General features: G+C 43.7%; 1 protein-coding gene across 2 annotated transcripts in view; it reads right to left on the bottom strand.

The window, feature by feature from the left end:
- RIGI (RNA sensor RIG-I) overlaps positions 1 to 20,948 on the bottom strand; it is a 37,894-nt gene extending 16,946 nt beyond the window's left edge. Inside the window, exons 1-11 of one of the 2 annotated variants that reach the window (XM_084897986.1) lie at positions 20,713 to 20,948; positions 17,553 to 17,687; positions 13,576 to 13,757; positions 12,462 to 12,609; positions 11,494 to 11,613; positions 7,911 to 8,012; positions 6,969 to 7,122; positions 5,484 to 5,742; positions 4,390 to 4,552; positions 2,859 to 2,978; positions 13 to 170 (exon numbers count right to left, since the gene is read on the bottom strand). In XM_084897986.1, the coding sequence (XP_084754112.1) occupies positions 13 to 170; positions 2,859 to 2,978; positions 4,390 to 4,552; positions 5,484 to 5,742; positions 6,969 to 7,122; positions 7,911 to 8,012; positions 11,494 to 11,613; positions 12,462 to 12,609; positions 13,576 to 13,757; positions 17,553 to 17,687; positions 20,713 to 20,818 (1,647 nt within the window). In that variant the 5' untranslated portion in view covers positions 20,819 to 20,948. Of the gene's footprint in view, positions 1 to 12; positions 171 to 2,858; positions 2,979 to 4,389; positions 4,553 to 5,483; positions 5,743 to 6,968; positions 7,123 to 7,910; positions 8,013 to 11,493; positions 11,614 to 12,461; positions 12,623 to 13,575; positions 13,758 to 17,552; positions 17,688 to 20,712 lie in introns of those variants that run through there. The other variant, XM_084897985.1, reaches the window with a different exon arrangement.
- Positions 20,949 to 22,160: the final 1,212 nt, after the last annotated feature.

Below are 22,160 nucleotides of genomic sequence, written 5' to 3'. Positions count from 1 at the left end.
GCAGCAGCCTACCCGCAGGTGTGACGTGTACAAAAACAGCGCTCTGCAGATCCTGCTCTCCTTGTCTTTGTCCTGCAGCCCCAGCACCGAGCACTTTTTCTGAAACGTCATGATCCACTGCTCATACCTCTGTGTTCCAAAATCCCTGTTTTGAATCTGAGATAAGGTTTCTGGAAAGAAAAAGGTTTTCATGGTGTCATAGGTCAGTCGCTTCAGGTTCTAAGCCTGCCTTCCCCTCTCATTTTCTTTCTTATTCTGTACGCAGAGGGGGCAGGGCTCTGCAGCCCGGGCTCTGTGCTGGGGGCCGGGGCCCAGTCACGGAGGAGGGAGACCCGGCCCTGCCCCCCAGCAGCTCAGGCTGCGAGAGGCTCTAGGGACAGTCAGTTCTCCAGGGCTCCCAGAGAAGAGCCCAGTCCGATGAAATTCACAGGGAGAGCTCTGTTTCTGGGCTAAGACGTTCCTCTTTTTAAATAAAAGGAGCAGGGGAGGCTTCCGAGACAAGTGGCCTTGACATGCTTCTTTCCCAGGCCAGCTACAAACGAGGCGGCCAGCAGTCAACGACATGAATCAGCAAGTATTTATTGAACTTGGGGAGGCAGGGAAACAAGCAAGGCTCGGCCAGGCAGGCAGATGGGAAACCTCTGTACGTTCTGCTCCATTATGAAACGAACCTACAACTGCTCTAAAAAATAAAGTCTAATAAAAAACAACAACAACAACAACAAAAACTAGCTAAGCAATCCAGAAATGAACAGCTGACAGGATTTGGACTGGCGAAAAGGAGGAGGTTGGGTATTAGAGGTGGAGGGAATAAAAAGGTAGAAATTCAAGTCCCCGCACCCTCCTGCCCCTTCCCCAGGTCATACCATGTCATAATGCCCCTGGATGATATCATGGCCTCCTAACTGGTCTCCCTGCTTCTCCCCGTATTCCCTGCAATCCTTTCCTCACTCGGCAGTTGGTGAGAAACTGCTATCCGGCTGCTTCCGACAGGTCCTCGGTGGCCCCGCCCTGCCTGCTTCTGATCCCCATCTCTACACTCCCCTCCCTGCATTTACAGGGCTGAGGTGAGTCCCCACACTGCTCTCCCGGCCTCCGTCCATGTTGTTCCCTCTGCCTGAAACACCCTGAGCCCACCACCCACCCACTCACCCCATACGTGAGCTGCTTTATTTTTATTACTTCCTAATTCTGGCTGTACTGTTACACTGGAAATGCCATGAAGGCAGGGGCTGTGTCTCAGGGTCCACCGCGTATTCCCATCAGCCGGCACCTTGCCAACACGGAATGAACGAATACACGCATGAATGAGCATGTTCAAGGCTAAATCAAAAAATGATGTCGGGGAAAGAGTGGAAGATAAGAGTGGAGAGAAGCAGAGCCGGGTTGTGCAGGCAGGACTCAGACTGTGAAGGCAGAGACCTGGAGGGCTTTGCCTGTAAGCAAAGGGATTCACGCAGGACCCTGTACTTCAGGAAGACGAGCCAGGCAATGGGGGAGGGAAATGGATGGAAAAAAGAGTGAAGCGGGCAAACCAGCTAGAAAGCTATTAGACTAAGCCCTAAATCAAGCCGTAAAAGGAAAGAGAAGTTAGAACAAGTGTGAGAGAAGGTAGCACCATGAGATATCTTGCAGACATTAGAAATTCAGTTAACTCCCAACTCACCCTGTACCTGCCAGAGCCGCTCCTAGTTCTAGAACCAGCACCACGCACAGGCATATGCACAGGTGCCCAAGCGAGAAGCCTGCGGGGAAATCTCCCTCTTCCTTCCCCCTCTTCCTCCCTCCCTCCCTCCCAAATCCAGTCAGCCATTAAGTCTGAGACTTCCTGTTTGCAGTGCTTTGCACAAGCCTCCTCCCTTCACCAAGCCAGGTCCACAGCCTCCGGCCCTCTTCCTTCACTGGCGTCCTTATCACGTCAAAATCCTCAGTCGCTTCCCATAGCTTTCAGGGTACAATTTAAACTCAGCTTGGCCTACCAGCCCCTTCCCCGTCTACCCGCTGCCTCTCCCTTTAGCCTCTCACCCTTACTCACATGTTAACATTATCATGAGAAAATATATATATTAAATTATCACGAAATGCTTGCACTTCCTAAAAAGCACTGCACTCTCTCTTCCTTCTATGCCTAATGCCTTTCGATCTCACCTAACTGTCTCTCCTTAACGTGGCTGACTCCCAGATCTGTCCCAGGAAGCCTTCCCGCAGCCCAGCCCAGTTCCATGTGCACCCATGGCACCCAGCGGGTGACGCTGCCCGGTCCCATGGAAACCACTTGCATCTGATTCTCACGGTTTCACGGTGAGCTCCCGAGGGTGGGGACCATAGCTTCAATCTTGCTGTTTCCATCTCTACCACAGTTCCCAGTACAATAACTCTGTGGCGAATGAATGAGTGGATAAAAGAGACAAGAACTGAACTTGGTGACTTCATGAGAGAGTCTCAAAAGAAGAAAGGTCAAAGGTCACCTCTAGGCTTGAATCTGAGCCATTGCAGGAATGAAACCACCAAAGGAATGGTGGTTTCATTCCTGCAATAGGAAGTCAGGACAGAAAGCTACCTTGGAAGGTCAAAAAAGCCATGGACTGATTTACATGTACTATCAGGTGTGTGTGTGTGTCCTGCATTTACTTTGGACTTACAAAAGGGGGAAGAGGCAATAGAAAATGAAGGAGGTCTTGGGAGGTTCTTTAATAACCTATAATCAAGTAAGTCAACCTCAAAAAAAAAAAAAAAAAAAAAAAAAGTCAACCTCTGGATAGGGTCTTGACATTGTCTGAACTAAGGAGACTGCAAATACTAGTGAACAACATGTGGCTGTTCCCAAATGAGAGGACGGGAAGTGAAATTTATCTCACCGAGACTTACGGTACCGAGTTCACCAAAGACGCTCTTTGCCAGGCTCTCTGTCTCCCTCATCAGCTCAGAGATGATGCTTTTAAATCTGTTGTTGGTCCGTGATTTCACTTGCCTGAAAACTAGAGCCACCAAAGGAAAGTGAGTATTTTTCCGGAAGCTTATGCCAGAGTTTAAAGAAGGCACCCCCAAACCTTTCTCTCCTGTTATTATTTCTTCTGAGCCCCCAAGCTCATAGGCAACTCACCGAGGTGATCCAACAAACACTCGGAAACCTGCAACAGATCCCTCCTGCTGACGTGTCTGCTGTGCTCGGGGTCTAACCCAATTCTCACTCTGGCTTTCCTGTTACTCAGCACAGGGCCCTGCTCTGAGGAGGCTGGTGTCCAGCGTGTCTCTGCAAATGCCACGCTTTTTAAGTCTGTCTCTGTTCTCGGATCCCTTCCCACACAACCCCCAGGACAGGGTGCACTGTTCCTGACCTTCATTATTGCACTGTTTCCGCAGAAATGTATTCACTGCCCATCATGTGCCACATTGTGGTGACAGACAGTTGAAAAGAACTTACTCCGTGCTCCAGAGAGGTCTGTGCTCTTAGGGGACAGAAAGATACGCAGCTAAATAACCACAGCTGAGTGTGGTAACACAGTGTGCACATGTGTCACGGAGCACAGGGAAAAGAACCCCAAATTCTTCCGAGGGAGGCAGTGGTGTGGGACACGCCGGGGAAGAGGAAAAAAGGAAGCAAATGCAAACGTGTACAAAACAGAGCATGGACCAAAGTCAGAGAGAAAAGGCATCTGACACAGGTGAGGGGCCCACATGAATGCAATGATCGGGTTTATGGGGGGTGGAAGGAGAGGAAGCTGAGGGCAGGAGGGGCCAGGTTATGAATAAACATGTACTTGATACGAAAAAGTTCAGACAGAAACATTAACTGCTCCCTCCCTATTTCATGTCTGTCTGCTCTGCCTTGTACAGTCATATGCTGTTCAGAGAGCAAGGATGAAATCATGTGTATTTCCTCTCCCCCCTCTCCCTTGCTGAACAGTACTGCATTGGCATCCAATAAACATTTGCTAGTCCATCTTATAAAAATCATTTTCTCATCTTTAGAGGTAAGGTCTGATGAACTCAGATAATTTCAACCTAAACTATCAGATAAACATAGAAATAATAAATGACCACACAGTATCCTCCTCAGGCACGGACACCGGGAAGGACCGAGCCGGGTCTTGGCCATTGACATGCTTAGATTTTCTCATCGCCTCCCCCTTTCATGATTCTCTGTGTTTTATGGAAATGAAGTCAGACGTTTGCTTCCTACAGGCCATTCCTGAGGTTCCTCTCTGCTTGGGCAGAGAGCTCCGTCGAGGAGAGAGGCCAGAAACGTGACTATTTCCCAAGTTTGGGGTTAAATAGTTTCTACCAAACAGAGAAAGTATAAAACTTTAGTGTCCATTCACATGGCTCTGAACAAGGAATAGCAGAGGATAACAGAGTCTACAGGACTCGTTCCTGGGTTCCACTTACACTTCTGGGGCTTATAAACGATCTCCTCCAGTTCCTCCACGTTGTCTCTGACCGTTGCCAGCACGGATGCGTCCAGAGATGCACACAGCTTGCAGATATACTCCGTGGCTTCCGTTGTGTTCTTGGCATCCCCGACGCCCACCGAGGCCGTCAGCCCAATGACCTGTGAGGAGCCCGCCAAGCCGTTAGCTGTCCGGGGAGAGCCCGGCATTTCCTCAGCCCCCCCCGGAGCTCTCTCCTGCTCCCACACCTTCCCCTGACTCCCAATACAGAGGCAGGGGCATGTTTCCCCTGAAACTCTCTCTGACGGTGCAAACGGACAGGTCCTCCTCAAGCAAAGCACGGGATAAATGCGGAAGTCACAACTCATGAGTTGAACACAAATCGGCACAGATACGAAGAGAGGAAACCCTTCCAGGCAGGGCTTCTTTCTTCTTTCCCCGCGTGCCCCCGGTGATGAGTGGAACAGCACACTGAGAGGAAAAGGGCTGAAGTCAGACACCCTCCCATGTCACCCTAGCTGTGTGTCCGTAGACAGGCAGCTCCCTTCTATATAAAAGTAAGTCAAGCCTGGCATATGTAGCTCAGTGGTTGAGCATCCATCTATGTATGAACCAGGAGGTCACGATTCAATTCCCGGTCAGGCAGGGCACATGCCTGGGTTGCGTGCTCAATCCCCAGTGTGGGGCGTGCAGGAGGCCAGTTGATCAATGATTCTCTCTCATCACTCATGTTTCTCTCTCTCCCTCTCCCTTCCTCTCTGAAATCAATGAAAGTATATGTTTTAAAAAAAAAGTCAAGCCGAAACCGGTTTGGCTCAGTGGTGGAGCATCTGTCTACAGACTGAAGGGTCCCAGGTTCGATTCCGGTCAGGGGCATGTACATTGGTTGCGGGTACATCCCCGGTGGGGGGGGTGCGGGAGGCAGCTGGTCGATGTTTCTCTCTCATCGACGTTTCTGGCTCTCTATCCCTCTCTCCTCTTCTCTGTGAAAAATCAATAAAATATATTAAAAAAAAAAAAAAAAAAAAGAGTAAGTCAATAAGATTTAGGAAGGTGACAGCTCCGCCCAGGAATCCATGACTTTGCAGATACCTGTGGCAGCGGGTCTGAAGATCCTCCAAGCTTCTGATCTAGATAATGGAACATGATCACGTTGTAAGGATGGCGCTTGCTGGTGTTGTGGCATTCATCAAAGATCATCAAAGTAAAGACAGAGAGTGATGGAATAGTCCTGTTTTTAAGGCCGTTCACAAGAATCTGTGGCGTTAAAATGATGATGTCATTGTTCTCAACAATCTGTTCCACTGAGATATTCTCAACCATGGCTCCAGAAATGCCGGCAATTTTGTACCTGGGAATGACAGAAGCTGCCTGTTACCAACCTCGGTGTGAGTGAGAGACCACAGAGATCTGAAACACTGGATCAGAACGTTAACTGACTGCGTCCTCCCTAAGTCAAAAAGGAGACAAGTGCTTAGCACATAGGAAGTGATCAATAAATGCAAGCTAGTTAAAATGGCCAGGAGTATATACTAAGCCACTAAGAAACTAGTTCTTAGAGCAGTGGTTGTCAACCTGTGGGTCTCGACCCCTTTGGGGGTCGAATGACCCTTTCATAGGGGTCGCCTATCAGATATTTACATTACGATTCATTAACAGTAGCAAAATTACAGTTATGAAGTAGCAACGGAAATAATTTTATGGTTGGGGACACCACAACATGACCTCTGTAAAATGGGAGTGTTCCAGGAAACAGAGTAAAGGGTCATTGAAATAGGATGAGTTCAAGTTCTGGGCAAGGTTACAGGCAGAACTTTCTTTTTCATTAAAGAGCAAGCCCTATGTACACTTAGTGGTTGTCTCGATGTTGGCCTTGAAAAACAATGCTGTTCTATCCAATTAAAAAAAAAAGTGCACCTGGCATGGTATTGAGATTATGGGCATATCTGGTCTCTGGCCTGTAAGGTCAGACAGCTAAGTTTATCTTCATCATTCTTCAAACGGGCTAAAGCAAACTAGAAAGCAACATTTTATCTAGGAAGAACAGCAGAAAATTCCAAACAACAATTTGTTGCAGAATGGGGGTTTTCCTTCTCAGAACCTTTAAAAATAACTACCTGCCCCTAAAGCAGCGCAGTCATGTAGGGTCTGCCTGCGTGTGGTACTCTTGTGGCTGCCCTGGCCAGTTCAATAAATTCTTGCCTGCTTTTTTTTTAATAAATCATCAGCCTCTGGTGGTCTTATTTTGAACCCAGGGTTCGACCCCACAACAGTCATGGCATTAGGAAGGTTGAGAACCACTGACTTGACTCTTTAACACACTAAATAAATCATAAAATCATTAAAAAGTTAAATGTGCCAGTTAAACGTAAAATGTATCTAAGTCATTTACTTAGGATTTCTGGTATAGCTAACAAAACAGACTTGAATCCTGAAGGAGTTACATCTAGATTTTATAAAAGCTCAATCTACTATGAATTTTTTGAATCATGGTTTTCCAAAACCAAACCAAAGCGGAAAGCACCCCAAGTTACATAAAACTAGAGAAAAACAAGTTGGAACAACTGTTATACTTACCCATGTCTTTCAAAATGTTTTAAGAAGACGTTTTTCTGCTGTTCGTACACTGGGAGTTGATTAGCAAAAAACACCACCTTTCCCTTTTGTCCTTGTGGAAATTTCTGAAGATGATGCTCACATATGAGAAGTGCAACAAAGGTTTTCCCACAACCTTTTAACATAAAGAAAAAGAAAAGGTCACTAATATATTAAAATATTTCTGTAGAATGGTAATTATTTTTGGCTCTCCTAAAACCACTGGATAGACTGAAACATCCATCTTATATGAAAACTGCTGTTTGAAATTTTAACCCTGCTAATTGGCTTCTGTAAATTCTTGCTTGCTAAAACTACTCCCACTTCAGCGAGGCCATTAAACCTTCCCCAGACAAGGTTATCAGTGCTGGTGCCAGGCTAGGCCTCTGGTTGAGTTCTCAAGGCCCAGCACATATGGGTTCTTTAAGAACTTGCAAAAGGGGCCGGAAACACTCCATATTTGGGAGACAAAGAAGGTAAAAACATATAAATAGGGAAAATTCCTGCATGTTGGGGCCCAGAATTTGAGAGACATTTTCCTCTGGACCCGCGCGTAATAAATGTAATTCGATCTCTCTGGTATTGCTTTGTTCTTCCTTGGTTTTCTGTAACAGAACTAGTATACCGGAAATGTGAATGGGTGAAAAATGGTAGAATTTACACCAGGATTAACAAATATTAACCTACTTCCTAGGACTTGCCTTACTCGGTCAGGCCCTGAAGTAAGCGAAAAAATGGCATTTTTCTTCCCCCTCGGGTTCCTGAAAATACCTACCTTGAGACTATACTAATAACACGGTTTTCTCAAAAGACAAATGGAACAAGGAAAAAACTAAAACGTGCCCATTTCATCCCAGAATTCAATAAAAGGGGAAAAAAGGGAAGCAGAGAAACAAACCATCTAAGTGCTGGCCATCAGCTTACCAGTAGGAGCACATATGATTGTGTTTTTTCCTTCTAGAGCAGGACCAGCGAGCTCTAGTTGGTAATTTCGTGGCTTCACTGGGCTCTGAGTATGAGCCGCTTCTGAAACACAAAAGGAACAAAATTACTAAGGAGTTGCTGCCGGAGGGGTCGAGGCAATAGCTATCTACTGTCAGACAGACAGGAAGCTGACTCCGGTAAGAAGGTCCTTGTGCCTGAAAGTTTACAATCCTAGTTTTTAAGGTTCCAGCTTCTCCATTGATTTGAAGTGGAGAATTCCCCCTCAATGACAAAGTAGTGATGGCAAAAAGGGGAAGAAACAATAAAATAACAAATGGCTTAATTCAGGGCAACACAGATGCCCACCGGTTAAAGGAAATGCTACCTGGAACAAAACAGCAAGAAATCTTTGCAAAACACCAAACACTAAATCTTGAATTCTCAAAGCAACCTCTTATTTTTCAAAAAAAAAATAAAAAAAAAAAATATATATATATATATATTTTTTTTTTTTTAAATACTTCCTTTTTTTAAAAAAATATATTTTATTGATTTTGTACAGAGAGGAAAGGAGAGAGATAGAGAGCCAGAAACATCGATGAGAGTCATCGATCAGCTGCCTCTTGCACACCCCCTACTGGGGATATGCCCGCAACCAAGGTACATGCCCTTGACCGGAATCGAACCCGGGACCCTTCAGTCCCCAAGCCGACGCTCTATCCATTGAGCCAAACCGGTCCCGGCTCAAAAAAATATATTTTATTGATTTTTTTTTTTTTACAGAGAGGAATAGAGAGCTAGAAACATCGACCAGCTGCCTCCTGCACATCCCCGACTGGGGATGTGCCCACAACCAATGTACATGCCCTTGACCGGAATCGAATCTGGGACTTTCAGTCAGCAGACCGACGCTCTATCCACTGAGCCAAACCGGTTTCGGCAACAACCTCTTATTGAAGAGCAGTCATGCTTTGTAATTCTGAAGGCTCTCACGTGCTATTTTCTCTCAAAAGAGAAGGGGAAACTAAGGCATGTGGGGGGCTAGCTATCTGAGTCTGTGCCAGGGGCCTGCATGCTGACGCACGCTCTTGCTTGCCGATAAGCTCCATTCTATCTGTGAGGCCTGTCCCGCCTCGCAGAACCTGTTTCCCGGAATACTCCCCTCTTACCGAGGTCATCAGCCATGAACCCTATACAACCCCCTGAGGAGTTTGGCAGTGCTGGCGCCAGACAGGCCTCTGAGTGTCACCTCACTGCCCCCATCCCGGCTCCCAGGGGGCTGCAAGGCCAGTGCAAAGTCCGGAAGCCTGATCCATATTTGGGGGACAAAGAAACTAAAGGGTATAAAGGGAAAGCTTCGTCCACATTCATCACTCCGGATTTGGAGACTGACTCCCCGAGTCATTGGAAATAAAGGTTATTTTTCTGAATATCATCTTAGGGCCCGGCTGATTAATTCTCCTGCGCTTCCTGGCAGATTATCTGCAACATTAATCCCAGTCGTGCTGCCTACTTAGGGCACCGCTGGTAAAGGCCGATGGCCATCCATTCCTCCCGCACCCCCCATCCCACCCCCAAGACGGGAAAGGCCTTCCTCCAGTGATTTACTGGATTCCAGGCCTCACTGGCCTGGACGACTGGGACCCCCACTGGCGCCCCAGTGGGACAAAAAAAGACCTTTCTGGAACCAGACGTCTGACTGGTGAGTTTCCCCCCCGGGGGACCAATCTGAACTCAGGCCTGACTTTCAGGACAGAAGAAGTGGCTGATGACCAGTTAGGCAAAATATTTGCCTCAGTTCAGGGATTTCCAGAGAGTGGAAGTCAAAGCCCAGACTGACTGGTGTGTGACTGTGGATGTAAGAGTCTGTGTGAAGCAAAAGTTACCTTGTGTTTGTCCTGTGTCTCTGTTAACTGGGAAGTATTACACGGTTTAACTGCAAATATGGGAAGTAGTTCCTCCAAAACCCACTGTTTTAGAATGTATGTTAAAGAATTTTAAGAAAGGTCTTACTGGGGACGATGGGGTGAACTTAGTTCCCTGGAAGTTAAGAAAGATGTGTGAAATAGACTGGCCATCCTTTGGGTCAGGAAGGCACATTCGATATCCCTGCAATCAGGAATGTTTACAGAGTTATAAAGGGAGTTTTTTGTTGTTATGTTTTTAATATAAATTTTTATTAATTTCAGAGAGGAAGGGATAGGGAGATAGAAACATCAATGATGAAAAAGAATCATTGGCCGAAACCTGTTTGGCTCAGTGGATAGAGCATCAGCCTGCGGACTGAAAGGTCCCAGGTTCAATTCCGGTCGAGGGCATGTACCTTGGTTGCGGGCACATCCCCAGTGGGGCTGTGCAAGAGACAGCTGATCGATGATTCTCTCTCGTCGATGTTTTTAACTCTCTATCCCTCTCTCTTCCCCTCTATAAAAAAATCAATAAAATATATATTTTTAAAAAGAATGTATTATTTAAAAAAAAAAAAAAAAAAAGAATCATTGACTGGCTGCCTCCTGCACACCCGCCACTAAGGACTGAACCCACAATCTGGGCATGTGCCCTGACCAGAATCAAACCTCTTGGTTTACAGGTCAACGCTCAACCACTGAGCCATGCCAGTGCGCAAGAACCAGAAGTTTTAAAAAACAATCAGAGGCTTTATATCACTAATAGATAAGCAAATGGAAATAGGTCAAGAGCCACAAATACCTTGAAAATCATCTACTGAGTCCAAAATATCCATTTGAAAGAAAAGAAGACTTTCTAAAAGGGTAAGAGAGTTCACTAAGGACCTTTCACATGTCAGAAAAGTTGAAAGCAACTGATAGTCATTGATTTTATTTTGGAATGACCAAAAACTTGAATCATTCAGTTGCAGAAGTAATCTATAAATTTGCTTCTCATGGTGTTATCCCCAAATCACATCTTTCTGTTAACACTACTCATGTATATCATAATTTTCCCCAATAACTTTTGACTATGGCATATTATGCAACTTTCTTGGTCTCGTGAAAATAATAAGATGGGCCTTCTACAGCCACAGGTAACTCATACCGGGCCTTTGTATGAGTTAGAAAAAGCTCTCCCCTCAAAGGACATAGCACTGTTTGACGAACAGCACAAGCTGGATCTCAGTCCCCTCAACCCTCAGCTGCTTACACGTGGGCAGCACACAAACTTCATCAACTTACCCTGCAGCCCTGGGATCTTAGAAGGAAAGAGGGCACAAGACTCCCAAAGAGTAGAAATATTTCGTTAGAAAGCAGGGCTGATGTTTTAAATCCTGTCTGTGAAAGCAGGAGCTCATGGACATTGAGTTTTTGGGAGGATTATTTGCATTTTCAATGTAGTGATGCCTATATTTTCTTAGTGATAAAAGAAGACCAAAAAGAAGATAGGAAAGTTGACAATTGATTTCCTAACCATAGAAAAAAAGTATTTCTTGTCATGTAAAAATTCTCTTTTCTTTATTACTTTCCCTTTAAAAACTTTTCATAAGGCTGTGACTTCGGTACTGAAAACGTGTCCCCACACAAAAGACTTGAAGAGCAACATGTGGAAGAGAAAAAACAGTGCTGGGTACCTGCAGGTGGACATGCATTCTGACTAAGATTCTGGCATTCCGGTTCCTCCTTGTAGAAAATCTGTATGTCCGAAGTTTCCACTTCTTCATCCTCAAGCTCTTTCGTTTCCTCTTTTGCACCTTTATGAGACCAAAGGGCACCTTAGAATCTTTACACAAACCGATTCCAGTCTCGATTGTGAAAACCTCAAATGAGGTCAAAATACTAAAATTGTAAACTCCCATTAAGATTTCTCACAAGCACGACTGCCATCTTTAAGACAATTAAAAGAATCTTTTCGAGTTTGCTATCTCAATTTGGAGTTTGAACTCCGATGTCATTTCGGACTTTATTATTCAGGCACTTGTTGGAAATGCAGACTCCTGTACCGCTATCGCATCAGTATCTGCGTCTGAACAAGACCCCGGGTGGCTCACATGCACACTAAGGAAGATACTCACGTCTTCCTTCCCTGGCCTCCCCAAGCAATCAGATGTGTATTTACACGATTTCTGGGAACAAGTTGTGATCTAAAGAAGCCAGAAAAGGCTAAGAGGGTTTACCAAACTCAGCCTTTAAAAGGTTGCTTTGAGGTTAGCTTCAGGAAACCAGATGATGACTCAGTTACTTAATCACAATAGATTCTTTTTTTCAATCCTGCTCTGGTTCAGTTCCAGATGGCCTGCCTCCCCCAAATCCTTTGGGCCAGACGGGATATCTGGATGAGAACGGTTTGCCCTGGTCCATATTAGGGGTTGTATACACCCAAACTACTTCTATAGGTAAGTGGCCTCTTGCCTTCCAGAATTCAATTTCATTCTGGCCTCTCATTAGAGATGTAGTGATGGGTATCGGAGGGGAAAATGCCTCTGATAGCGAGTGAGAAAACGGGTAGGAATGAAGGAAGCCCTAAGGAGAACTAGGAGGAAGGCAGAGCCCGTCTTCAGACCTTCCCTCCCACTTCAGAACTGTCCCTTCCAAATCCTACCTTTCTCCAGAATCCACAGCTCACTAAAATTGCTCTCTTCTTTTTCCAAAGCGAGTTTCAAATGTTTGGGCCAGTTCTCCTTGTCGGATCTGAGAAGGCACTCAATCAGTTTCTCCGCACCTGCCATCGGCCCCTTGTTGGAACAAACCTGAGCAAGACAACTGCAGTTGACTGATCAATTATTTCAAAGTTTTCCTTTTATGAGTTATTATTGAAGAAATACCAACTCAAGTGCTATCTCATTTTAAATCATTGTTTGGTTCACTAGGTCTTACTCATGAACATTTTTGCCCCATCCCACACAATTTTATTTTTTTTAAAACCTTTCTTTGCCCTTGTCCTGTTCATATTGTACCACTCTGTCAAGCCAAGTATTCTCACCTCCTCTGAGAGCTTATATTCAATCATCATCAGCAACATCAGGAAAACAACCCACATAATAGCCATTCAAAATATGGATATATTGGCATAAAAAGATATTTCAAAGGATATAACCAAATATTAACAAATGGGTTTTTCAAGGTAGTGAGAATTACATGACTTTTATTATTAATCATAATCATAATAACTAAAATTTGTTGAGCATTTATTATTATGCACCAGGCATATGTAAGCACTTTACATGTTATCTAATTTAATATTTATAAAAATATAGTAATAAGGTGCTATTATTATTTCCACTTTATAAATGAATAAACAGAGGCTTAGAGAAACTACGTAATTTGCCTAAAATCATATCACTAGTAAGTGGTTGAGCTAAGATTCTAACAAAGTTTATTTGTGTCCAGAGCCTGAATACTTAACCATTAGATTATATGGCTTTCTTTTATTTGCTAAACTGGTTGCTTTTATTTACATTTGCATAAAACATTATTCAGAAAGCAATAAAAATCTTTTTAACTGAAAATAGGACAAACCTGAAAAAAAATCTGTGACATAAAAATTACTCAATTCACAATTAAAAGTACTATTCTAGGTAACTATGCCTCAGATTTGAAGACTTTTTGTGGATTGCAGGATCTTTCTTAGGTTTAAGGCATTATAGAAAACAGAAAACATTTTCCATGTTCAAATCATTTCCCCCAAATTCAGAATTTTATTTTAACTAAATTACCTGTCTAATTTCTTCACATTCCTGGTTAATTAAACATTCGGATATTTCAGGAAGGATATCATTTGGATTAATTCTCGTTTTAAATTCTGGCTGCAAGCACCTTAAAAGCAATCTATGCTCCTCCAACTTTTCTATTTTGTGGAAATCCCAACTTTCAATGGCTTCATAAAGTCCAGAATAACCTAAAAGAGAAAGAGAGGGAGTTAGGGAAGGGAGGGAGAGAGAATTTTGGGGGCTTTTATGAGACCAACTAAAAAATACTTTGAGATTATTTAATATCAAGGAATCATGTCTAAATGTATAGTGAGAGAACCTAAAATATCTGTATCTCCTTAGTTACTAATGATCTTTCAAAAAGAAAACTAGATATTCATTTTAGGTACCAAACATTTTAGATCTTCTAACAATATTTATCATATCGTGGGAGAAAATACAGAGGATAAATGTGAAGTTTTACACTCGATCTTAGTATTAAAACCTTCCTTCCGAAGTGCGTCCATAGACTCCACCTACAACCCGTGATTTATCTTTCAATGAGCCAAGCCATCATGGTAAGTGTCTTGTCAGTGCAAATTAGTAAAGGCAAACAGAAATATAGATTATAATTCCAGCCCCTCAGGAGCTTACCTTCTGTGTTATTCCAAGAAAATAAAACTAAGTACAATAAGAACATCTGAGGGGGGAAAAACATTATTTCCAATCGTAATAATCCAAGAAGGCTTCACTCTAACGTTGTCTAAAGAATTACCAGGCTTGTCCGACCTTAAGGCCACAACCTTTTTATTAGGATATACATAGCAGATCAACAAAATGAACACATGTAAATCCATTCACAACCTAAGAACTAGAATAATTCCACTATGTTTGTGGGTGTGTGCCTCTTCCCCTCCTCCCCCCACCTTTCTATCTCCTTTCAAATATACTCCTACCCTCAACTGGATGTATCAATCCCTTAATTTTTTTGAGTAGCTACATGACATATCTTTTGATTCTCTAAACAGTAACTTTAAACAGTAACTTGCTTGGAACTTTATAATTATTGTTTAGCTTGCTTGAAACTTTATAATAATTATAATGATTCTCTAAACAGTAATTCTAAACAGTAACTTGCTTAGAACTTTATAATGTTTAGCTTGCTTGGAACTTTATAATTATATTCTACTTAATGGAATTTTCTCTTATTTTGAAAACAATTTAATATTACATTTCTTTTTTTTATATATATATTTTATTGATTTTGTACAGAGAGGAAGGGAGAGAGATAGAAAGTTAGAAACATCAATGAGAGAGAGTCATCGATCAGCTGCCTCTTGCACACCCCCTACTGGGGATATGCCCACAACCAAGGTACATGCCCTTGACCGGAATCGAACCCGGGACCCTTCAGTCCCCAAGCCAACGCTCTATCCATTGAGCCAAACCGGTTTCGGCTAATATTACATTTCTAAGTTTCACCTGTGTTGTTGTCTGTAGCTTTGCTCATACCTTTTGTTGCAATATAATCAACCGTAGTGTAAATATTTTAAAATTTATCCATTCTCCTCTTTTCGAGGTTGCTTTTTTTGTTTGCTTGCTTGCTTTTGTTAATATAAACAATTATACTATGAGCATTCACGTATGAATTCAGGAATATATGTGTAAGATTTTTTTTTAGGGTACATACCTAAGAGTAAAACAGTTCAATAGGATACATGGGAGTTGAACTATGTCAAATTGTTTTTCCAAATAGTTTTATGAAGTTACACTCTGGATTTTTTTTTTTTTCATTTAAATATGTTTTTATTGATGTTAGAGAGAGGAAGGGACAGGCAGAGAGTGAGAAACATCCATTGGCTGCCCCCTATTGGGGATTGAGCCTGCAACCTAGGCATGTGCTTTGACCAGAAATCAAATTGGCAAGCTTTTGGAGCATGGGACAACGCACAACCAACTGAGCCACACCGGCCAGGGTTGTAAGGTGATAGCTAAGATTACCTGTTACTAAATGTCCTCTTCTAGCCTTAACACTGTTGGACTTCTTCAGTTTGGCTATCTACTTGTTATAAAATGTCACCTCATTATGTTCCTAATTTACAATAAGTATTACTTAATTAATTAATTTACAATAAATAATTATCTTTAGAGAGAGAGGAAGGGAGGATAAAGAGAGAAAAATCGATGTAACACAGAAACATCGATTGGTTGCCTCCCATACACATCCCAACCAGGAGTACAACCATGGGTTTGTGCCCTGATCAGGAACTGAACCCACAACCCTTTGGTGCAAAGGACATTACAACCAACTGGCCAGGGCAGAAGTTTTCTTTCTTTCCCTAATTGATTTTAAAACCTATATATTAATTCTTTGATCGTAATGTATTTTACAGATTATCTTCTCTCATTCTGCTTTTTTCACTTTCTTTATAGTGTGTTTTGACAAATGAATGCTCTTTATATTAATGTCATCAAACATATCAATCTTTCTTTTTATGGCTAATGTTTGAATGATCTTGTTTCAAAAATCTTACCATAATCCAAGGGCATAAAAATATGATCCTATATTCTTTTGTAAAATTGTTAAAATTTTACCTTTTAGAATTAAATCTTTAATTCTTTTGAAATCATATTGTGTGTGTATATATATGAATGGAATGAATTAAGGAACACAAATTGATTTGTATTTGCATGGGTAGGAAACTTAAGGTTTGTTTGGTTTTTAATATTATCCTCTTTAACCTATCCTGTTTATAATGGTCCATTGTAATTAATCCTAATCATCCTCCTTTCCCAGAGATCTATAGCAGGTTTCCATAAACACATGAGCCTAATTGAAGACTCTATTCTATTTCATTGGTCAGCTAGTTGGTTCTAGGAACAGTTACACTGTCTCAATGCCTACGAATTTACAATAAAACTTGTTATCTTGAAGGGAAAACACCAGACTATTTTAATTCTTCTTTAGAGAGTTATTCATAGTTCTTGGGTCATAATTTTTTCAAATACATTTTAGAGTCAACTTGTTAAACTCCTGAAAAAGCACGTAAGATTTTTACTAGAATTGTATTGAATATATAGGTCAATATAGGCAGAGATGACATTTTTATGATATCAAGTCATCTTCCTCATATGCATGGGTCTGTATCTCCATTTAGATAGGACTTTTTTAATAACTTTCAATAACATTTTAACATGTTCTCCATTCAGACTTCACCCACCTTTCGCTGAGATTGTTCCTAAATGCATACTAATTTTTGTTACTATTTATAAATGATATTTCTATTTGTTTCTAGTGGTGAAAATGCAAATAACTTTTGTATACTGATCTTCTATCCAATGAAGTTGCTAAATTATTTACCATTACTTACAATACTCTGTAGACTCCTTTAGATATTTCAGGTAGACAATTATATTATCTGCCTGAAAATAGTCTTTACATTGCCTCAGCTTAAAAGATAAAAAATAGACTGTGGCTCAGCACTGAGCATCGACCCAGGGACCAAGAGGTCACGGGTTTGATTTCCGGTCAAGGCACATGGCTGGATTGAGGGCCCAATCCCTAGCAGCGGGCATGCAGAAGGCAGCCAATCGATGATGTTTCTATAGCTCTATCCCTCTCCCTTCCCCTCTCTCTAAAAATCAATAAAAACATTTTTAAAAAGACTAATTATATATGGACACCTCAAGATTAATAGCATTTCCCTTTTAAAGCATTCTGAAACAGTCCAGTAATATATATTTTTTAAAATATATATATTTTTATTTTTTTACAGAGAGGAAGGGAGAGGGATAGAGAGTTAGAAACATTGACGAGAGAGAAACATCGATCAGCTGCCTCCTGCACACCCCCCACTGGGGATGCGCCCACAACCAAGGTACGTGCTCTTGGCCGGAATCAAACCCGGGACCCCTCAGTCTGCAGGCTGACGCTCTATCCACTGAGCCAAACCAGTTAGGGCCAGTAATATCCTTTGATTCGTGAGTAAAAAGAATAAACAAACCTGCATGGTGAAGAGCATCCAAAAAGCCACGAAACCAGCCCTCCTCCTGCAGCCCCAACAGGAACTTGAGAAAAAGTGTGGCAGCCTCCGTCACACCCTTGTTGTTTTTCTCGGCTTGAATATACTGCACCTCATCTGCAGAGAGAAGCCAGCGTGACCCATCAAACTGCAGAACCATTAATCGTCGTCTTATTGGTGGGGTGCCCTCTGTGCAGCCTCTAACCTGTGGAAGTGGAGTTCCCGCGATGTTGCAAGGAAAGGAATTTTCTGAGGAGGAGTGATCTTTATTTCTGTGGAATTGAACCTCCGGATTTCCAACGTCCCAGATCCCTCCTTCCCACCATGGAAACCGTCCAGCCTTGTCTTCAGCAGGCTACAGTTAAGGCCACTGCCCAGAGCCTCCACCTCATAGTAAAACACAGTCCAACCCAGCACCTGGCTAGCTTCGCTTGTGTTCCCAGCTCCAGTCCATCGCATGCTGAAGGCCACAGGGTGGGCAAGTGTGGGTCAAAGAGCAAGAGAGCTCAAGAGCACAAGAGAGAGGAACTCTTTGGGGAGAAAGCAAAAAGTTTACGGAGCCATGTATATGAACTGTAGGGGTGAGGAGGGTGGAAAGAGATTAACCAGGAACTTATATGCACTTCTGCATAGCCCATAGACACAGACAATAATTGATGAAGGCCTAGGAGGGGCAGGTGTGGGGTGAAGGAAGTCAATGGGAAAAAAAAAAAAAAAAACCCCCACACACACAAAGGAAATATCTGTAATGCTTTCAACAATAATGATAATTAAAAAAAGAAATGAACAGTAAAGATTTAAACCAACTAAATGATGAAAGTTGCCTCTGGTGAGGGACTTGAAATAAAGCCTCTATGGTACCTTTAACATTCAAAATGAAGATAATATACATAGTATTCTTCAGTTTGTTTTTTGTTGTTGTTGTTTTACTTTAAAAAAATATATATTTTTATTGATTTCAGAGAGTAAGGGAGAGGGACAGAGATATAGAAACATCAATGATAAGAGAAAATCATTGATCGGTTGCCTCCTGCAGGCCCCACACTGGGGATTGAGCTTGCAACCCAGGCATGTGCCCTGACCAGGAATCGTACCGTGCCTTCCTGGTTCATAGGTCAACGCTCAACCACTGAGCCATACAGGCCAGGCTTAAAGTTCTTAAAGACATTTTACTTACCTTTGGTTATTTTTAGTGTGGTTGCATTGTAACTATAAATTAAATCTAACGTATTATTAAAAACTATCCTACCAATGCACTCCCACAGCAGACTATGATCTTTCATCAAAGCAGTTACCACACTTTATTATTTATTGTTTATTTAGTTACCTGCCTTCACATATGCACTCCAATCTCAATCAAGGCAGGGACCATTTCTATCTGTTCACTACTAATTTCTTAGTCCTAACATAATGCTTCCTATTAGGTAATATGCAGAAATATGGGTAAACTATCCCCAATGCTAGCATAAGGCCTGACACATGAGTTATTTGTTTATTGACACAATATGAAAGAATGAAATCCACAGCAGTTAGTGCTTCACCCATTCCAGGAAATTCTGAAAGAACGTCTTGCATGGGCTTATAGTCTTTCAAATATGTATACAGTGAAAGCTACTCTGAGGTCACTAGGATGCTATTTTGTGACTTCACTCCGAGCACAACTAGAAAGTCAAGGTTCACTGCTGGTGGTTTGCTTTCACTCCTCACTCCACAGCCTGTGGTTTGGTTTTGCAGACAACTAGCAGAAAAGTTATCCAACTGCTTTAATGCAATTTCCAAAAACTGACTCACATCAGGAAAGGCATTTAGGCAGTTGGGGTCTGAAAAGAAATTGCCAGATCCACTCTCTCATCTCAGTTCCCTTCTGTTTCCCAAAGCTTGTGCTTTACCTGCAGCACAAAGCACTTCAAAAAGGGGTGTGTGTGTGTGTGTGTGTGTGTGTGTGTGTGCAGGCAACGGGGGCATAAGGACACATATGTAATACCTTAATCAACAAAGAAAAAAAAAGATCAGTAAAAAAAAAACAACAACAACCACATTATTCGCTGTAAAAATAAGTAAATAAAATATATCAGGAAGTATAAAAAAAAAGCATTTCAATACAACTGTACTTAATGGCCATTATCCACCATCGTATGTATCAAAAGCTGAAACACCTGAATTAAAAAGCCTGAAGCCGTTCAGTCCACGCCTCCTCTCACATTTCCATATTTTGGAAGTGACCTGCAGAGTCAGCTCTGACAGTGTTTTGTAATCATTTGTGTACATCTGTCCTCACCCATGTCCCACCCCCAGCACCGTGGGCTGTAAAGTATTTACAGGCAGGGCCTGTATCTCATTTCTGAATTGCTGATGTCAGCACACAACAGCAGACATAACTACTAACAGAAACAAATGCACAGCGCCTTGTTTCTCCAGCTTTGATTCTAAATAGGTGTGAACCACTAATTCAGACATTTCACCTCACCGAGACTCAGTTTCCCCAGGTGGGTCCTCAAGGTCAGCCTCAAACTCTGACCATCGCTAGTCCAGTGGCTTCCAACCTTTCTTGGCCACGCCCCACCTAAGCATCTCTAAAATCCTGATGATCCCCCACCCTCCACCCGGTGACATGTAATTCTTATTATTCAAAAAGTGAGCTCCTAGTCACGTGGAGGAAGCCTAAAAAGGCCATTAACTTGGTCTAAAGAAGCCGCCAAAGAACATGCATCCATGAAAGAGAGAAATAAAAGAACAAAAGAGCAGTGGACGTACTGAGGAAGAAATTGTTTCTTTAAAAAGTAATAATAATATGAAGTGATATGGAAAAAAAAAAAAAACAGCAAATAAAGTTTCAAAACATAGAGACCTGGGGATGCATACCTATGCCACAACCTATATTAAGATACTGTCCAGGAGGCCCTGAGAACCATAAGAAAGGCGAACACTTCACTGTTGATAACTCCTTCTGGAATCGCCCCCCTTAGAAGTCAAACTGCCCCCCTGGGGGAGGGGGTGTGCCCCACGTTGGGAACCACTGCGCAGGTCCACAGTGCTGGGGGGATCTGGGCCCCAACCCCGCGTTCCCAGCCGGCTCCCGTCCTGATTGAAAGAGGGGGTACAAAGCCCACGGGAGGGAAACACGCCCCGAGGGGCCACTCACCCTCCCTGAGCCAGGGCGCCATGTAGCTGAGGACGTGGGTCGGGTCCAGGATCCTGGTGACATAGTCGCGGAAGGCGTGCAGGTTGCGCCGCTCCTCGGCCGTCATGCCCGCGGCTCGGCCCCTGCCAGGGACCCCTCCCCAGCAGCTGCACCCCGCTTTCCCCCGCTTCCCCCCGCTGTCGGGGCGCACGGCGGGGAGGAGGCGCTTTCCCGGGACGCGGGCGGGGAAACTGAAACCGCAACCAGCGGCGCGGGGCCGGGCCACCCCGGGGCCGGCCTCCGCCCTCCGCCCCGCCTCCCCGCCTCCCCGCCTCCCCGCCTCCCCGCCTCCCCGCCTCCCCGCCTCCCCGCCTCCCCGCCTCCCCGCCTCCCCGCCTCCCCGCCTCCCCGCCTCCCCGCCTCCCCGCCTCCCCGCCTCCCCGCCTCCCCGCCTCCCCGCCTCCCCGCCTCCCCGCCTCCCCGCCTCCCCGCCTCCCCGCCTCCCCGCCTCCCCGCCTCCCCGCCTCCCCGCCTCCCCGCCTCCCCGCCTCCCCGCCTCCCCGCGCGGCGTCCGTCCTCCCGAGCTCCCGCTTTTCCCACCGCGGCGATTGCTTTTTTGACTTTCATTCCATCTGATTTGTTGGGCTGGAATACAGGGGTAAAGTTCAGGTTACACAGAGTGCACAGACTTGAAGGGTACGATTCTGAGTTTTCACCAGGGCGCGCGCAGCGGCCCCGCCCCCGCCCCCAGGTGTGGGCGTGTTAACTGGGCAGCAAACCACCACCTGTTCCCCCGCCGCCTTCCCACCGCGTCCCCGCTACACGCGCACCCAGGAAACACACACCCGCCAGGGTTTTGTCTGTCTGTCTGTCTAACGGTGTGTTGTGGTTTTAATTTTTAACGCCTCGGTAATTAATGGTGTTGGGCACATTCTCGTGTACTTATTGGCCACTTCTTTTTGGTGTGAAAGCATGTGCTCCCTCCTTGTTGCCTGAGTGGTTTTTGTTGGCATGATGGATTTACAAGTTGATTTATTCTAGAAACAAGCCCATTGTCAAATATATATGGATCCCACAAGTCTTCTCCTAGTCTGTGATTTACCGTTTCATTTTCTTAAAGGTGTCTTGAGCAAACGTTTTAGTGATTTTTTTTTCCTTCTTTTTATTTTTTTTACAGAGAGGAAGGGAGAGGGATAGTTAGAAACATCCATGAGAAAGAAATATCGATCAGCCACCTCCTGCACACCCACTCCTGGGGATGTGCCTGCAACCAAGGTACATGCCCTTGTCTAGAATCGAATCTGGGACCCTTGTCTGCAGACAGACGCTCTATCCACTGAGGCAAACACAAGCTTTTTGTGCCTTCTAATAAATTTTTGCTAGTCCTAGGTCATTAAGGTAGTGCCTTTGTGTTTTATTTCTTTGGCATTTAGGTCTATGATAATTTCAAATTAATTTTGTTGTGGTGT

Source organism: Pipistrellus hanaki (genome assembly GCF_964339955.1).
Source record: "Pipistrellus hanaki genome assembly, chromosome: 11".
NCBI lineage: Eukaryota > Metazoa > Chordata > Mammalia > Chiroptera > Vespertilionidae > Pipistrellus > Pipistrellus hanaki.
Note: the sequence above shows the minus strand (reverse complement) of the source record. Positions and strands in the feature narration are given on the sequence as shown.